Consider the following 14,395-nt stretch of genomic DNA (forward strand, 5'->3'; position numbering starts at 1 on the left):
GAACCAGCAGCAATGAGCACAAGGGAGAGTTGTGCTGTGTGTGATGAGAAGCAGGACCTGGGTCAGGGGGAGGACAAATATCTGAAGAGAGTCAGAACAGGCAAGGGCAGATGTGGTGTGTGAAGTGGTGCAGACCTGGAGGAGTTAGTATGTGTGTGCAGAGTAATTAGGATAGGGGTTTGTGTGCACTGCGCCAAGAATGGGAAGGTCGGCCACTGGCAGGAACCACAGCTCCCTGAAACTGCCTTGGGGACCTGGGGCAGGGTGCTGGGATGTGCTAGGCTCTGCTGATGCTCACCATCTACTTCCAGAGGGCTTGGGAGCAGCATTGGCAGGACTGGCATACAAGAATCCGGGGGGTAGGGGCAGAGAAGGCAGCCTACAGTGGAAACCCTGGTTTAAGGAATTAATGGAGTGGGCACAACATGATACGATGTATTTGGGCAATAGCAAAGGTGCAGAGTGTGAGGGTGCCAGAGGGTCAGACAGACAGGAAGGAGAAATCACTACTGTTGGCAGAATCACTCATTGGCAAAATGAAACTATGATGACAAAACCAAATTGGAACTTTGCTTTTATATTATTAAAGTGTGTGTCAAGCCAAAAACTGTGTTTCTGATTTTGTTGGGGAGGATTAGAACAGCTGTCAGGTTTTCACTACTATCCAGGGCTCCGTTGGGGAGATTTACTTCCTTTTCTGCTTCTGTTTTCCCCTGATAAAAATGAGAGAACAGCTGCAACAGTGACAAAGAGAAAATGATAAATCTTAGGACCTGAAGCCTTCCCCTACTGTATCAAAGAAAAACATTTTATTTCTGTGTTGCTGTCAGGGAGTTCCCTTCATTTCCTGTCTGGTAAAATGTTGTCATTAGGACAGGAAGCGAGTGTAAATCCCTGACAGTGGAGCTCTGGATAGTAGTATAAAATCGACAGGGGTTTTAAACTATTCCCACCCAATATTTTGGCTCCAAATACATTTCGAGGATTTTAGCTATGACAATGCTGCATCTGGGAATCCAAACATGTTTTATTACAACTCCAACATACTGTATCCAAGGTTTTTGTAAAATGCTACCCTTGGTAATCCTGCCCTCATTAGATCAGTTTCTAGCTCTTTTTTTGCTGCACAGTTCTATAGTCTTTGAAATGTGCACATAGGTCTGTTGTTCTGAGTCACCTGTGACCTGTCAGACATCAAAATAACAACAGACATGCGTGACTTGCTGTGAAGTCCCCAGTGAGAATTACTTTTACTCTCCTGATATGTGAACACCAGTAACCTACATGGGATCAGAGGAAAAACTTTTTAAAATCTGGATTACAGCAAAAGCTAAATGTATTTGTGTATAACTTTTGACTTTGCACTATAACACCCATTTTGCTTGTCGCTTGGTACTTTGCTGGTACCTAACAAAAGAATATGATACACTGTGGCTTTCATTGTATGAATATTCTGCATGGATTTTCTTCTTGATGTAGTGTTGCATCTACATTCCCCTGATATTGCATCTGGTTTATATATTAGTTCATTCATTCAGTTAAAATAAGTTTTCCTAATTTACCAACTTTTCACCATTTTGTCATTTGATTTTGAAAAGGATCTATCAGATCTCAAGACGATCAATTATCCAATTGCCTACTGGGCACGTTCAACCCCCTTCCTGCCTAGGCCAAATTTCAGCTTTCAGCGCTGTCCCACTTTGAATGACAATTGCGCGGTCAGGCAACACTGTACCCAAACAAAATTTTTATCATAGATAAAGATAGAACTTTCTTTTGGTGGTATTTAATCACCAATGGGTTTTTTATTTTTGAAAGAAAAAAAAATTCCTGGCATTGGCCCTTTACTGTGATCAGCTGTGGCCAATGGACACAGCGATGACAGAGTGCACCGGCTGAGACATATGCCTCATATGATGCCCTCCCAGAACTGGAGGACCGTGCTGTAGCCGTCATTCAGCTATAGCCTGGTAGTCAAGTGGTTAATGCATGGTAATTTTGTTCAGCGCAGTTCAGATTTTGTTATCTAAAGAATATGATACCCCCAACATATTCCTGATATGTGTCTGTGTTAAAAAGTTCTCTTTGCATTTCTCCCTTTGTGGGAAATATCTGGTGCTCCTGCCAGTCTCCCTGCTTTCCATTTTCAAACTGACCACTGCAAGTGCTGGGAGCACAGCCTGTCTATGCTGCAATAGCCAAGACTTGTGCACACACACCACAATGCACAGCTAATCACTGGGAATATCAGTATATAATATATACACAAATATTTTGCCTATCATTTCTGTTTTAAACTGAAAACTTACGTTTCACAACGTAAGGGTTCACATATATATAAGTGCTTCTAAAGGCTGCTTTTTTTTTTCTTAAAATAACAAACGTTATACTGTACTTACTTGATCTGTGCAAGGGTGTTGCACAGAACATACCCAAACCTCCTCTTCTTGGGTCCCCCGTCACTCTTCCTCTTCTGTGTCTGCCCAAGCGGCTTTCTATGAGGGCAGACGTGAGGGCTTGCTCTCAAGCCAGGCTGTGTGCATCCATAGACACACAACATGGCTAGGCCCTGCCCCCCTGCTCCCTCCGCACATGATTTGACTGCCAACAGAAGGAGCCAATGGCTTCCATTGCTCTCAGTGAAACTTGTGAGAGAAGGAAGAGGGGAGAGAAGAACTGAAGCCGGGCACAGCTATTGTAAGGTTTTTTTTACCTTAAACTGATGCTAAACCCAGGACCCTGCATTTACTATATCTGGTCTCCCACAGTACAGTGAAGTGGAAATTCAATTAATTGAATAAATATAAACTGCTAAATACCTTTTCTCATCAGCAGTAAATAGTAGTCTTGTGACTCCTATCAGTGTTCAGCAGAGCACTGGTTAAAGCTTGGAGGAGTTTTCTTTCTGCTCTATGAGGATGCAGAACCCCTTACCTCTGTCTGGACAGTGCTGATTGGCCCTGTGCTGATCACATGCACTCTCCCAAGGGAAAAAACAACAACAAAAAATCTCTAGCACTACAAAACAAACTGAGCATGTGCAGAGTGTCTCCGCATGATATGTCTTAACAGGAAATAAGAGGGGGGCACTGGAATTAGAGGGGGATCAGAGAAGTCAGGATCAAACATCCTCTTCACACAATGCAGAGGATTAACCCCTTAGGTTCCACAGTGAGTATAACAAGCATGCTTTACTGCATATACAGACTGATTTTACTGTTGTGGGTTTAGTAACACTTTAAGATCAGTTAGAGCAGGACTGATCAATACATTTTTCTCCTGCAGAGGTCTCAATCCTATGTTTGTGCGTGATTAGATCCTTCACATCACGCCCCCCCCCCCCACCCCCATTTACATCAGTGTCCCCAGTCCCCTCTTCATATTACAACCTCCTCAGGTCTCTTTTCACATCACAGCCCCCCTTCACATTTCAGTCCTTTATACCAGTCCCCTCAGTACCCCCCCCCCCCTTCCTCCTTGACATCACATTCCTGTTTCCCTTTTACATCAGTGTCCTTAGCCCCTTGACATCAGCCCCCCCCCCCATCCTTCTGTCACAATCACAACCCCTTCCCCCTTCACAGTCATTCCTTACACAGCAGGGCAAAGGGCCAGAGGCACAGCAGGTCTGGACAGAAAACAGGTGCTGCTCAACTTCTCTTGTTACAGCAGAACTACACTTCATCTGAGCTCCACAAACCAAAACTGCTATTTCATTCATTTTCAATGTTCAAAACAAACTCACACATCCATCCATGCTTTATTTTGCTGAGAAATCACTTTGAAAAATACCCCATAGCTTTCTGGTCATCTTGGGTAAGGGAAAATTATTTATGTAGCATTTACTTCCTGGAATCCATCTGCCCTTAACGCAGGCATGCAGGCAGGAGGATGTGCTTAGCTCGGCAAACCCCTCCTCCCCTCCTGAACAAAAATGTGTGACATAATTTGCATAGGCCTGGAAACCAGGAGGTGACTAAAGAAATGTAAAAAAAATGTTTAAAACAAGTAAATATGATATACTGTCCTATCTATTTACTAATGTTAGCAGCATAAAGATTAAAAATAGCCAATGTTGATTGAAAGAGTGAAGTTCCACTTTAACAAGCAGGTGATTGGTTGCTAGGATTATCCCGCACCCCTCCGAACCTAGGAGAGGGTGCCTAGGCTGCTAAGTGGCAAAGTGGTCCAGATGGAACTGCCACTCAGTCAGGGTCTGGACTGTGGTTCACCATTTAATGATGCCTGATTTAGAGTGAATAAAACATTTTTGTTTTAGAAAACTGATAAAGCAACATAATTCTAGCTGGATAAGTAGAAAGCAACTGTGTGCATGGCAACAGAAAATACTCACAAACACAATTGAATTTTCTGTTGGAATGAAAATATGAATGCATGTGTAGCCTGCTCTAACTGCCATTGTATGTGTGGCTATGACAGCAGTTCAGTTCATACAGGATATAAGAGGAATAACATTGTTCCATAATATGGCAAGGTTAAGTCTTGAATCCAAAGGTGCAATGGTGAATAGTGATGAGGAAGAGACATGATATTACGAAATGTCTCCGGTTTGGATGGCTACAGTATCTTGTAAGTGTAACACCTAACCGTACCAACAAGAACCACGAGTCCTATGCATAATACAGAGTACATATTGCTGCACTTGACCTAACATGCTGTATATACGTGAAATGAAGATCAGCCTGTCTTTGTTCTCGGCAGTTTGAGCACCTGTCTGTGTCACTGGATACTGTGTCAGGGTTTGGTAATCCTTGTTGATGTAACAGAAACCAAGGAGTAATGTTTCAAGATGAACATTTAAGCAGAATATGGACATGAATTTTCAGAATGTGGTTATGTTATGGTTCAGTAGCAGAACATTGTTAAATCTGTATTTTTTTTAAGCTTATCAGGCTTACTTGTAGGGCCAATGAATATCTCCTAAATGTGCACCGTTTAGCTCACAGGGGTGTCAGACTGGCGGCCCTCCATCTGTTGCCAAACTACAAGTCCCATCATGCCTCTACCTTAGGGAGTCATGGTTCTGTCAATCTTGCAATGCCTCATGGGACTTGTAGTTTGGCAACAGCTGGAGGGCCGGCAGTTTTACACCTGTGCTACAGTGTGTGCACTAAGTGTCATTTCTGTCTGATGCTTTGTTCTTCTGATAGGGGTCCGCTATCAGTATGAAACACTTCTGACAAGTTTTCCTGACACCAAGAGAAAAATGGTGACAGGAACAGATCCTCCAGCAGATTGACAGCCTCAGCTCTGTTTCTGTGAGCTGTGTGAAGGGTGGATGTGTCTCTTCCCTCCAATCAACTCTCAGATCTCCACTCACTAAGGTCTGTAGAGTGTAACTTCAGCTCTCCGCCCCCTGTTTTCTGAACTCTCAGGCAAGCTTATAAATTCAGCATTTTGAACGGATGTAGAGAAGAGCAGGCTGCAGCTAGACAGATATAACTTATGTAGAAAGACTTGTTTCATCTTTATGTATTACCTGAAGCCATCATGCCTCTACCTTTTGGGAGTCATGCTTCTGTCAATCTTGAAATGCCTCATGGAACTTGTAGTTTGACAACAACTGGAGGGCCCCCAGTTTGACATCCGTGGTTTAGGAGATATCCACAACAGCAAATGCCGAAGCGCTGGGGGAGCCATAACAATGCTGCGGTGGAGGACCCTGTTTGCAGGTAAGTCTGCCATAATGTGCTACTATGTGGGATATACTTGCAGGGGACCCAAATTTGTTTTTTTTTTGGGTGTCAGTCTACTACCGCTTTGAAGTAGTTGTAAAGGAAAATTTTTTTTTTTTACCTTAATGCTTTCTCTTTATTAAGGTAAAAAAAAATCTTCCAATAGCAGTGCCCCCCACACCCCCCTTAAACACTTACCTGAATCATGTATCGCTCCAGTGATGTGCCCAGCTTCAGTTCTTTACTTTGCTGAGAGCAGCAGGAGCCATTGGCCTGCACATTTGCACCCCCCCAAGCAAGCAGCCTGCTAGGGGGCCAATACAAAAGAGGAGGAGTGGACAATGCCAGCAGGGGACCCCAGGGTGGAGGTTCCGGGTTGTCCTGTGCAAAACTAACGCAGCGGCATAACGCAAAAAATGGCCTGGTCAGGAAGGGGGGTAAATCCTCAGGAGGGCAAGTGGTTACTATAACAAAGTAATAATTGATGTGTTTATATTTTACACTTGTTTTCTTAATGAGGGGGTAGGGAAGACTTGATCCTTCCCCTCAATTCGCCTTTGAAAAATCACTTAAAATATTGATCTATTGTTCACTATCGATCACTTAAAATATTGATCTATCGTTCAGCAATAGATCACTAAGGGGGAATAGCACAGTTACCTGACCCTCTAGCTCCAATAGTTTATTAGATATGCAAGGAAGAAAAGGAAATGTTACTGTTTTCCAACATAGGGAGTTCAGATCAGAAGCACGGAACTAAAACTTTAAAGAGGTGATTTTATACAATAAAGTAAATCTAAACCCTAGCTGGATGAGATTTAGTTTGAAAAGACATTGTGCATTATAAACAATTGCAATGGTTTTCCATAAATGATGTGCACCTTTTTTGCATCTCAGTGTTCTGATCTCCTCCAGCCTCTTTCATCCACTTACTGCTTACATGCACTTACTCCAATGTCAGCTGCACATGGCTCTGGACTGGCTTCTTGATAGCGACAACAGAAAACCATGCCTGTGCAATGTGTGTCATACATCTGCTTATTGTCTCCATCGGGGTGCCTGTGACAGGGTAACAAGGCAAGTATACAATCCAAATGCACACATTCCTGTGTTAAAAAATGGCTATGTGTATAAGTGGGTGCTGCAGCGACCGCTGGCTGGAACTGAACAGAATCAGAAAGGAAGAATGTCACCAGCACACCTAGGATCACCAATATGGGTCCAAAAGTTTTAATAAACAATCACATAATTACAGCAAGGCAACGTTTCGGAGTCTCGCAGGACCCCTTCATCAGGCATGTGACGAAGGGTAACAAGGCAAGCGCACACCTGGAAGACTGGGACAGAGAGCTGTCACCCTATAACAGGAAAAGTCTGAACAAGAATCTTCGTGGCAAAATCACCAGACATCAATTGAATAAAAGCTGAAGCTTTAACAAGATTGAAACATTTTGTGATAACATTAACATGGTAAAGCCTATATGAGATTTTAGCATTTGGGTTTAAATCTACTTTAATTCTGTCCTTCTGTTAGAAGACAAGGTCTGTCAGGTATTAGGCTATATGAGCAATTTTGAATGCTCTAGATTTTTCCCTCTAGAATTTTTTTTACCAAAAATAACATTTTTAATTATTCATGCAATTATTTTAATTTCTTTTGAACTATATGTCTTGGGAAGATCACTGTGAAACATCTGCCCTATTATTACCCGTTTACATCTATGCATTTTTCAGTGAAGGTTGCTGTTGTGTAAAGTGCACATAACATCTTGTCTATTTTTGCAAAGGGGCTGTTTACCTTCAGTGTTTGTGTTGTGATGTGTTCAGGGATGCGTTTGGAAACCGCTGTATGCTGCAAAGTGGGTGCACCTTAGTCTGGGTGCCACAATCAGCACTTGCTAGGATTCCCTATCACCACAACGTCTTCAATGCAAAACTGTGAATGAGCTCTGAATTTAATATCACACAAGTGATTCTGAATGCTGTGGTTTATTAACAAAAATTGTCATGTTCGTTTTCTGTGCTGGTCTAATGAATGGCTTCAAACCAGTGTAACTTTTTATGCAAATCATTTTATTTCCTGCCTCACAAACGACAGAGAGCGATTCACCAAAAATTGCTGCAGAAGAGATTTTTTTGGGACTGGATCATTCTTCTCTCATGCTTGTGTGATGCAGGAGAATAATTCACATAAACACTGTGCTGAGATGATATTGGTTCCATCAGTTCAGCACATAAAATGCAGACAGCAGAGAATGGAATCACCCTATAGAAGATGACATTCATTAGACAGTGTCATATTTTATTTCAGCTTCATCTTAGCAATATCATATATCATCTTTATGCATTTTCTTGGGATTTATTTTATGCTTTTGCTTATAGCATCCAAAACAGCTGGATTAAACTGTATTTGTTAGCATATACTTACATTAGTTTTTGCCCTTTCCTACATTATTATTATACAGGATTTAGTTTACACAATGCTTTACAACATAAGTTCAGACATTACAGTTACAATACAATTCAATACAGGAGGAATCAGAGGACCCTGCTCGTTAGAGTTTACAATCTAAAAGGGAGGGTCAAAGTATACAAATGGGAATAACTGTGGGGGATGAATATGTCAGTCTGTAAACCTGAAGTGTTTTCATTCTTCTTAGAATTATTAAGTAATGTTGAAGAATAGTTTTTTATTTTTATAATTTATTTTGGTGAGTGGCATTGAGCTTTCTGATTGTAAAATGTATCCATGGATAAATTATGTGTGATTTGCATGAAGAATCTAAATCCACAGTCTTGCTTTTCCTGTCAGGCTTTATGTAATTTGTATAAAAATCTAAATCCTTATACGTACTAGTTTACAGCTCATGCAATTTGCACCAGAAAACTAAATCCTAAACTCAAATGAATGATACTGTTAAACCCCGCTGACTATGATAGCATAATCTCTTCAGATTAGCAAGGAAATGGACTCCTGTAGGAAGATGTCAGACACAAGTTAAGTCGAATTTGGGGGTATTCCAATACAACTAATGGACACTGGAAAGTTTTGGGGTATGACTATTCCAGCTGTTCAAGAACAATGAACAGATTTGTAACTAATCATGTTCAACATTGTCTGCAACAAAATCACTAATAAATAACATTTTCCTTCCTGAGTTAGCTGACGTTGCATGAGGTTTCTAAAAACCTAGCCTATAACCGGCCTCTTTAAAGCCTATAACAAGAAAACATTTTTTTTTTTTATGTTGCAGAATGCTTCATGGGGAAAGCAGTACTCCTATGCCCTTTTCAAAGCCATGAGTCACATGTTGTGCATTGGGTATGGTCAACAGGCACCAGTGGGTATGTCGGATGTCTGGCTTACTATGCTCAGCATGATTGTTGGTGCCACTTGCTATGCCATGTTCATTGGTCATGCCACTGCGCTTATCCAATCTCTAGATTCATCACGGCGGCAGTATCAAGAAAAGGTAAGTCGGGGTTTTTAAGTCGTGCATATGTCTAAGTAGTTGCAATAGTATTTTTTTTTCATGATTTACTGTTAATGAAATGAAAGATTGTAATGGAAAAACATTGAATGCTCATAAGTGAATAGGACTTGTTTATAGTACTGTGTCAGATATGTAATGTGAGCACAACAGTTTTATAAAGCATTAACTACATTTACATATGGGACCGCGCTCACTTGTCTGCTCTTTGAAAGAACTAATTTCCAGATCCTGTATAGTTCTGCCATGCAGCCTCTGTAAAGCGGGAGTCAGTGGGATTTCACATTCACTCTATCGATGTTGCTGGATTACAGCTCTAAGCATGGAAAGGCATTATTGCTGAGAAGTCAGACACTGCTTAACCACTTGAGCTCCTGAGGATTTACCCCCCTTAATGACCAGGCCTTTTTTTGCTGTTTGGCGCTGCACTAATTCAAATGATAATTGCACGGTCATGCAATGCTGTACCCAAACTAAATTTACGTCCTTTTTTTCACACAATTAGAGCTTTCTTTTGATGGTATTTTATCATCTGTGTGCTTTTTATTTTTTGCGCTATAAACAAAAAAAAACAAAAAATTTTGAAAAAAAACTATTTTCTACTTTCAGCTATAAAAAATATATCGTAAATTCAAAGTTAGTCATAAATTTTAAGCCAAAATGTATTCTGCTACATGTTTTTGGTAAAAAAAATCCCAATAAGTGTATATTGATTGCTTTGTGTGAAAGTTATAGTGTCTACAAACTATGGTATAGATACTGTAATTTATGCCTTTTTTTGCTATACAGCGCTGCACTAATTCAAATGATAATTGCGCGGTCATGCAATGCTGTACCCAAACGAAATTTACGTCCTTTTTTTTCACACAAATAGAGCTTTCTTTTGGTGGTCTTTTATCACCTGTGCGCTTTTTTTTTTGCGCTATAAACAAAAAAAACACAAAAATTTTGAAAACAAAACAATATTTTCTACTTTCAGCTATAAAAAAATATATCGTAAACTCAAAGTTAGTCATAAATTTAAGCCAAAATGTATTCTGCTACATGTTTTTGGTAAAAAAATCCCGTGCATTAGCGGGCAAACTGGCACTATATGGGAGGTGCGCTAACACTATCGAAAGTCACCAGTGACACTAATACAGTGATCAGTAAAAATCTGTTCACTGTAATCAATGACACAGGTGACAGGGCAGTGAAGCGGTTAACGGGGGGGTACGATCAAGGGGTTAAATGGGATTACTGGTGTACTGGCGGGCAAACTGGTGCTATCTTGGAGGGGCACTAACACTATTGGAAGTCGCCAGCGACACTGATCAGTAAAAATCTGTTCACTGATCAATGACACTGGTGACAGGGCAGTGAAGGGGTTAACTCGGGGGGGGGGGGGGCGATCAAGGGGTTAGACGGGATTACTGGTGTACTAGCGGGCAAACTGGCGCTATCTGGGAGGAGTGCTAGCACTATCGGAAGGCACCAGTGACACTGATACAGTGATCAGTAAAAATCGGTTCACTGATCAGTGACACTGGTGACAGGGCAGTGAGGGGGTTAACGGGGGGGGGGGCGATCAAGGGGTTAAACGGGATTACTGGTGTACTGGCGGGCAATCTGGCGCTATCTTGGAGGGGCGCTAACACTATCGGAAGTTGCCAGCGACACTGATACAGTGATCAGTAAAAATCGATTCACTGATCAGTGACACTGGTGACAGGGCAGTGAAGGGGTTAACTGGGGGGGGCAATCAGGGGGTTAACTGTGTCCTAGAGTGTTCTAACTGTTAGTGTAGTGCTTGGTACTCACTTTTTGTATGTCTTCTTCTCTGTCTGGAACGGAATGTGTCCAGGCAGAGAAGAATGACATCATATCCTGTCCTGTGTAAATGTCAACACAGGACAGGATAGGACAGGGCCCGATCATCTGATTTCAGCCAGACATCACTGGCTGAAATCTAATGATTGATCCCTCCGGGATCGAATGGTGTCACCCGCGGGTCGGCGGGAGCGCACGCGCGCACCCCCTGCCGGCGAAACCGTCGGGAGCGCAGAACCCGTTTTAAAACGTGGTTTTGCGCCCCAGTGCCGCCCTGCACACGTATATATACAGTGGCAGGGCGGCAAGCGGTTAAGATAGTTGATCGTTCATCATTTCTTATTTTTAAAGCTGTTGTACTGTACTCCTAATATATATGTTTAAATCCAGTGGATGTTTGCCGTTCACCAGTTTCTGTTACCACCATCACCTTGCAGGATCAAAGCACTACCTGAACTAAGTCAAGAAACACATGTACCACCCACCGACATTGCTATACAAAAAGTTAGTGGTACATTCTGTTTCTACATAGGCTCATCCAACAACTCATATACCACATTTTCCTGACTGACTTGCATTACCTTCATAAATATAACAAGTGGGCCAGTGAGCAAAGTCTTGTCTTTTTGAAAATAGCAGCGGAGCCAACAGAAGTAGACAGTTTTTTATAGGCATACTCTCTCCAGAGACTGCTACAAACAGCAATCACTACAGTGACCATGTTCTTTCACCTGGTGGCCCTCCTGTGCCTACTACAAACAGCAATCACTACAGTGACCATGTTCTTTCACATGGTGGCCCTCCAGTGCCTACTACAAACATCAATCACTACAGTGACCATGTTCTTTCACCTGGTGGCCCTCCAGTGCCTACTACAAATAGCAATCACTACAGTGACCATGTTCTTTCACCTGGTGGCCCTCCAGTGCCTACTACAAATAGCAATCACTAGAATGACTATGTCCTCGGGGGGGCTCTATTTATTAAATAGGTTCTGAGAGGAAAAAAAGTAGTATCCATTGTCACCTGTGTTCCAAATATGATAGGTTGAGGAAAGTGGGCTGCTGCTGATTAGGCCTGCGCTTTTAATTCACACTGGTAAAAATACCATTGCAGGATTAGTTCACTTCTGGTTTGTTCACTTTGTTGCCAGTCAAGCCCTGATAAAATGGGCCCTTAGACTCCTGAAAGGCATTGGCTACTTTTTGAATTGTACCCCTGACATTTAATGGAATAAAGTTGTACCTGGACCTCTTAGCAGTGCTGTGGCACTTCAGTTTCAAGTCTTTTTACACCAAATATGATAGGGGCCAGGCTGCCTCTGGCAAAAATACATTGAAACACTGAACTGAAACAAGTACATAAGTACGAAAAGTCAGAGTGAATTCAGATCTCATAATCAGTGCCTTAAAAATAATAAAACTGGGAAACTAGTATATTCATAAGGAAGGGTCAGAAATGGTATCCTTCAAACTTCCTCTCTATAGGTTTCCTATACATAGTAAGGCTTACCAAGTACTAGTTTAGTCTAGGAGTATTGCACCCCCACATTTTGGAAAACTTTGTTTGCTGTAAGGAGCAACACAATAATGAAATTTCACCCAGTAACATATTACTTGTAGAGGTGACCAAGTGCAGATGTCTCATTGAGTCTCCCAGAGATAAAATAGGACAATGAGTTATTCAAACAGTTGACATCTAATCACAAATTTTTTGGGGGAGTTTTTCAGCTTTGGCTGAAGTGACTTTAAATGTCTTTTTGTAAATAGTAACAAGAGCTTGTTTTCTTAGTTATCACAAAATATATAATAGAGATGGGAGTGCTTGTCCTAAAGGCTACTCTACTTTTTCATACCTAAGCCAAAAGGTTTTGGAACAAAATATCAAAAGAAGACTGATATGATCTAACTTTACTTTAAAGCATTGATTTTCCTGAGTTTATTTCCAGAAAGTGATAGAGATAGTATTATATTTACTATTTGACCACCTTGAAAGATTGCCAGATGTCAAAGTATATAGTCTTGGATTATTATGATAATTTGGGATGAAGGTTTTTGTGACTATTGCAAAGTTTTTTTTAGGCATTGCAATAAGTAATTAAATTAGCATCCATTCAAATAAATGTGATTTATTAATGAATTGGTTTTTAGACTTCTGTAAACACTAGAGACATTATGCTGTGAGAATAATATATTAAAATGAAAATCCATTAATCAGGGTGAATTGATATTCAGTAGATCACTATTAATTGTTAATTATTTCATAAATGTAGACTCGAGCATTTCCCATGCAGTATTACCCACAATACCACTGTCTATATCTGCTTGGTAGATCTAGTATTTCCTGTTTTTCTTGACTATTGGATCAGTCGTGGGCATGCCTGTAGAGAGGAGCCCTGTAAAAGACAGGTTGGTTTTTATTATCCAGTGAAATGCAACACTTTTAAAATGACTAATTTCCATTTTCTCCTATTTACACTGCTCAAAAAAACAATTAAAGGAACACTTTTTAATCTGAGTATGACATCAAGTCAATTTAAATTCTGGGATATTGATCTGGTCAGTTAAGTAGCAGAGGGGGTTGTTAATCAGTATCAGCTGCTTTGGTGTTAATGAAATTAACAACAATGAGATGACCCCCAAAACAGGAATGGTTTTACAGGTGGAGGCCACTGAAATGTTTTTCTCTACTCATCTTTTCTGACTGTTTTTCACTAGTTTTGCATTTGGCTAGGGTCAGCGTTACTACTGGTAGCAGGAGGCAATACCAGAACCCTACAGAGGTTGCACAGTCAGTCCAACTCCTCCAGGATGGCACACTAATACATGCCATTGCCAAAAGGTTTGCTGTGTCTCCCAGCACAGTCTCAAGAGCATGGAGGAGACTCCAGGAGACAGGCAGTTACTCTAGGAGAGCTGGACAGGACCATAGAAGGTCCTTAACCCATCAGCAAGACTGGTATCTGCTCCTTTGTGCAAGGAGGAACAGGATGAGCACTACCACAGCCCTATAAAATGACCTCCAGCAGACCACTGGTGTGAATGTCTCTGACTAAACAATCAGAAACAGATTTCATGAGGATGTCCTGAGGGATTGATGTCCTCTAGTGGGCCCTGTGCTCACTGCCTGGGAAACATAGAGCTCGATTGGCATTTGCCATTGAACACCAGAATTGTCTGATCCGCCACTGGCGCCCTGTGCTTTTCACAGATGAGAGCAGGTTCATCCTGAACACGTGTGACAGACGTGATAGGGTCTGGAGAATCCATGGAGAATGTTATGTTGCCTGTAAAATCGTTCAGCATAACCATTTTGGTGGTGGGTCAGTGATGGTCTGGGGAGGCATATCCATTAAGGGACACACAGACCTCTACAGGCTAGACAATGGCACCCTGACTG

At 41.4% G+C, this 14,395-nt stretch overlaps 1 protein-coding gene across 1 annotated transcript in view; it reads left to right on the top strand.

The window, feature by feature from the left end:
- The window catches only part of HCN4 (hyperpolarization activated cyclic nucleotide gated potassium channel 4), a 169,316-nt gene that overhangs the window by 108,860 nt on the left and 46,061 nt on the right, over nucleotides 1-14,395 (top strand). Inside the window, exon 4 of the mRNA XM_089671390.1 lies at nucleotides 8,951-9,169. Within this exon, the coding sequence (XP_089527516.1) occupies nucleotides 8,951-9,169 (219 nt within the window). The remainder of the gene's footprint in view (nucleotides 1-8,950; nucleotides 9,170-14,395) is intronic.

The sequence above is a fragment of the Staurois parvus genome, unplaced genomic scaffold (genome assembly GCF_062004578.1).
Source record: "Staurois parvus isolate SC_StPar_1 unplaced genomic scaffold, SC_StPar_1.0 ptg000105l, whole genome shotgun sequence".
In the NCBI taxonomy this organism is placed as follows: domain Eukaryota; kingdom Metazoa; phylum Chordata; class Amphibia; order Anura; family Ranidae; genus Staurois; species Staurois parvus.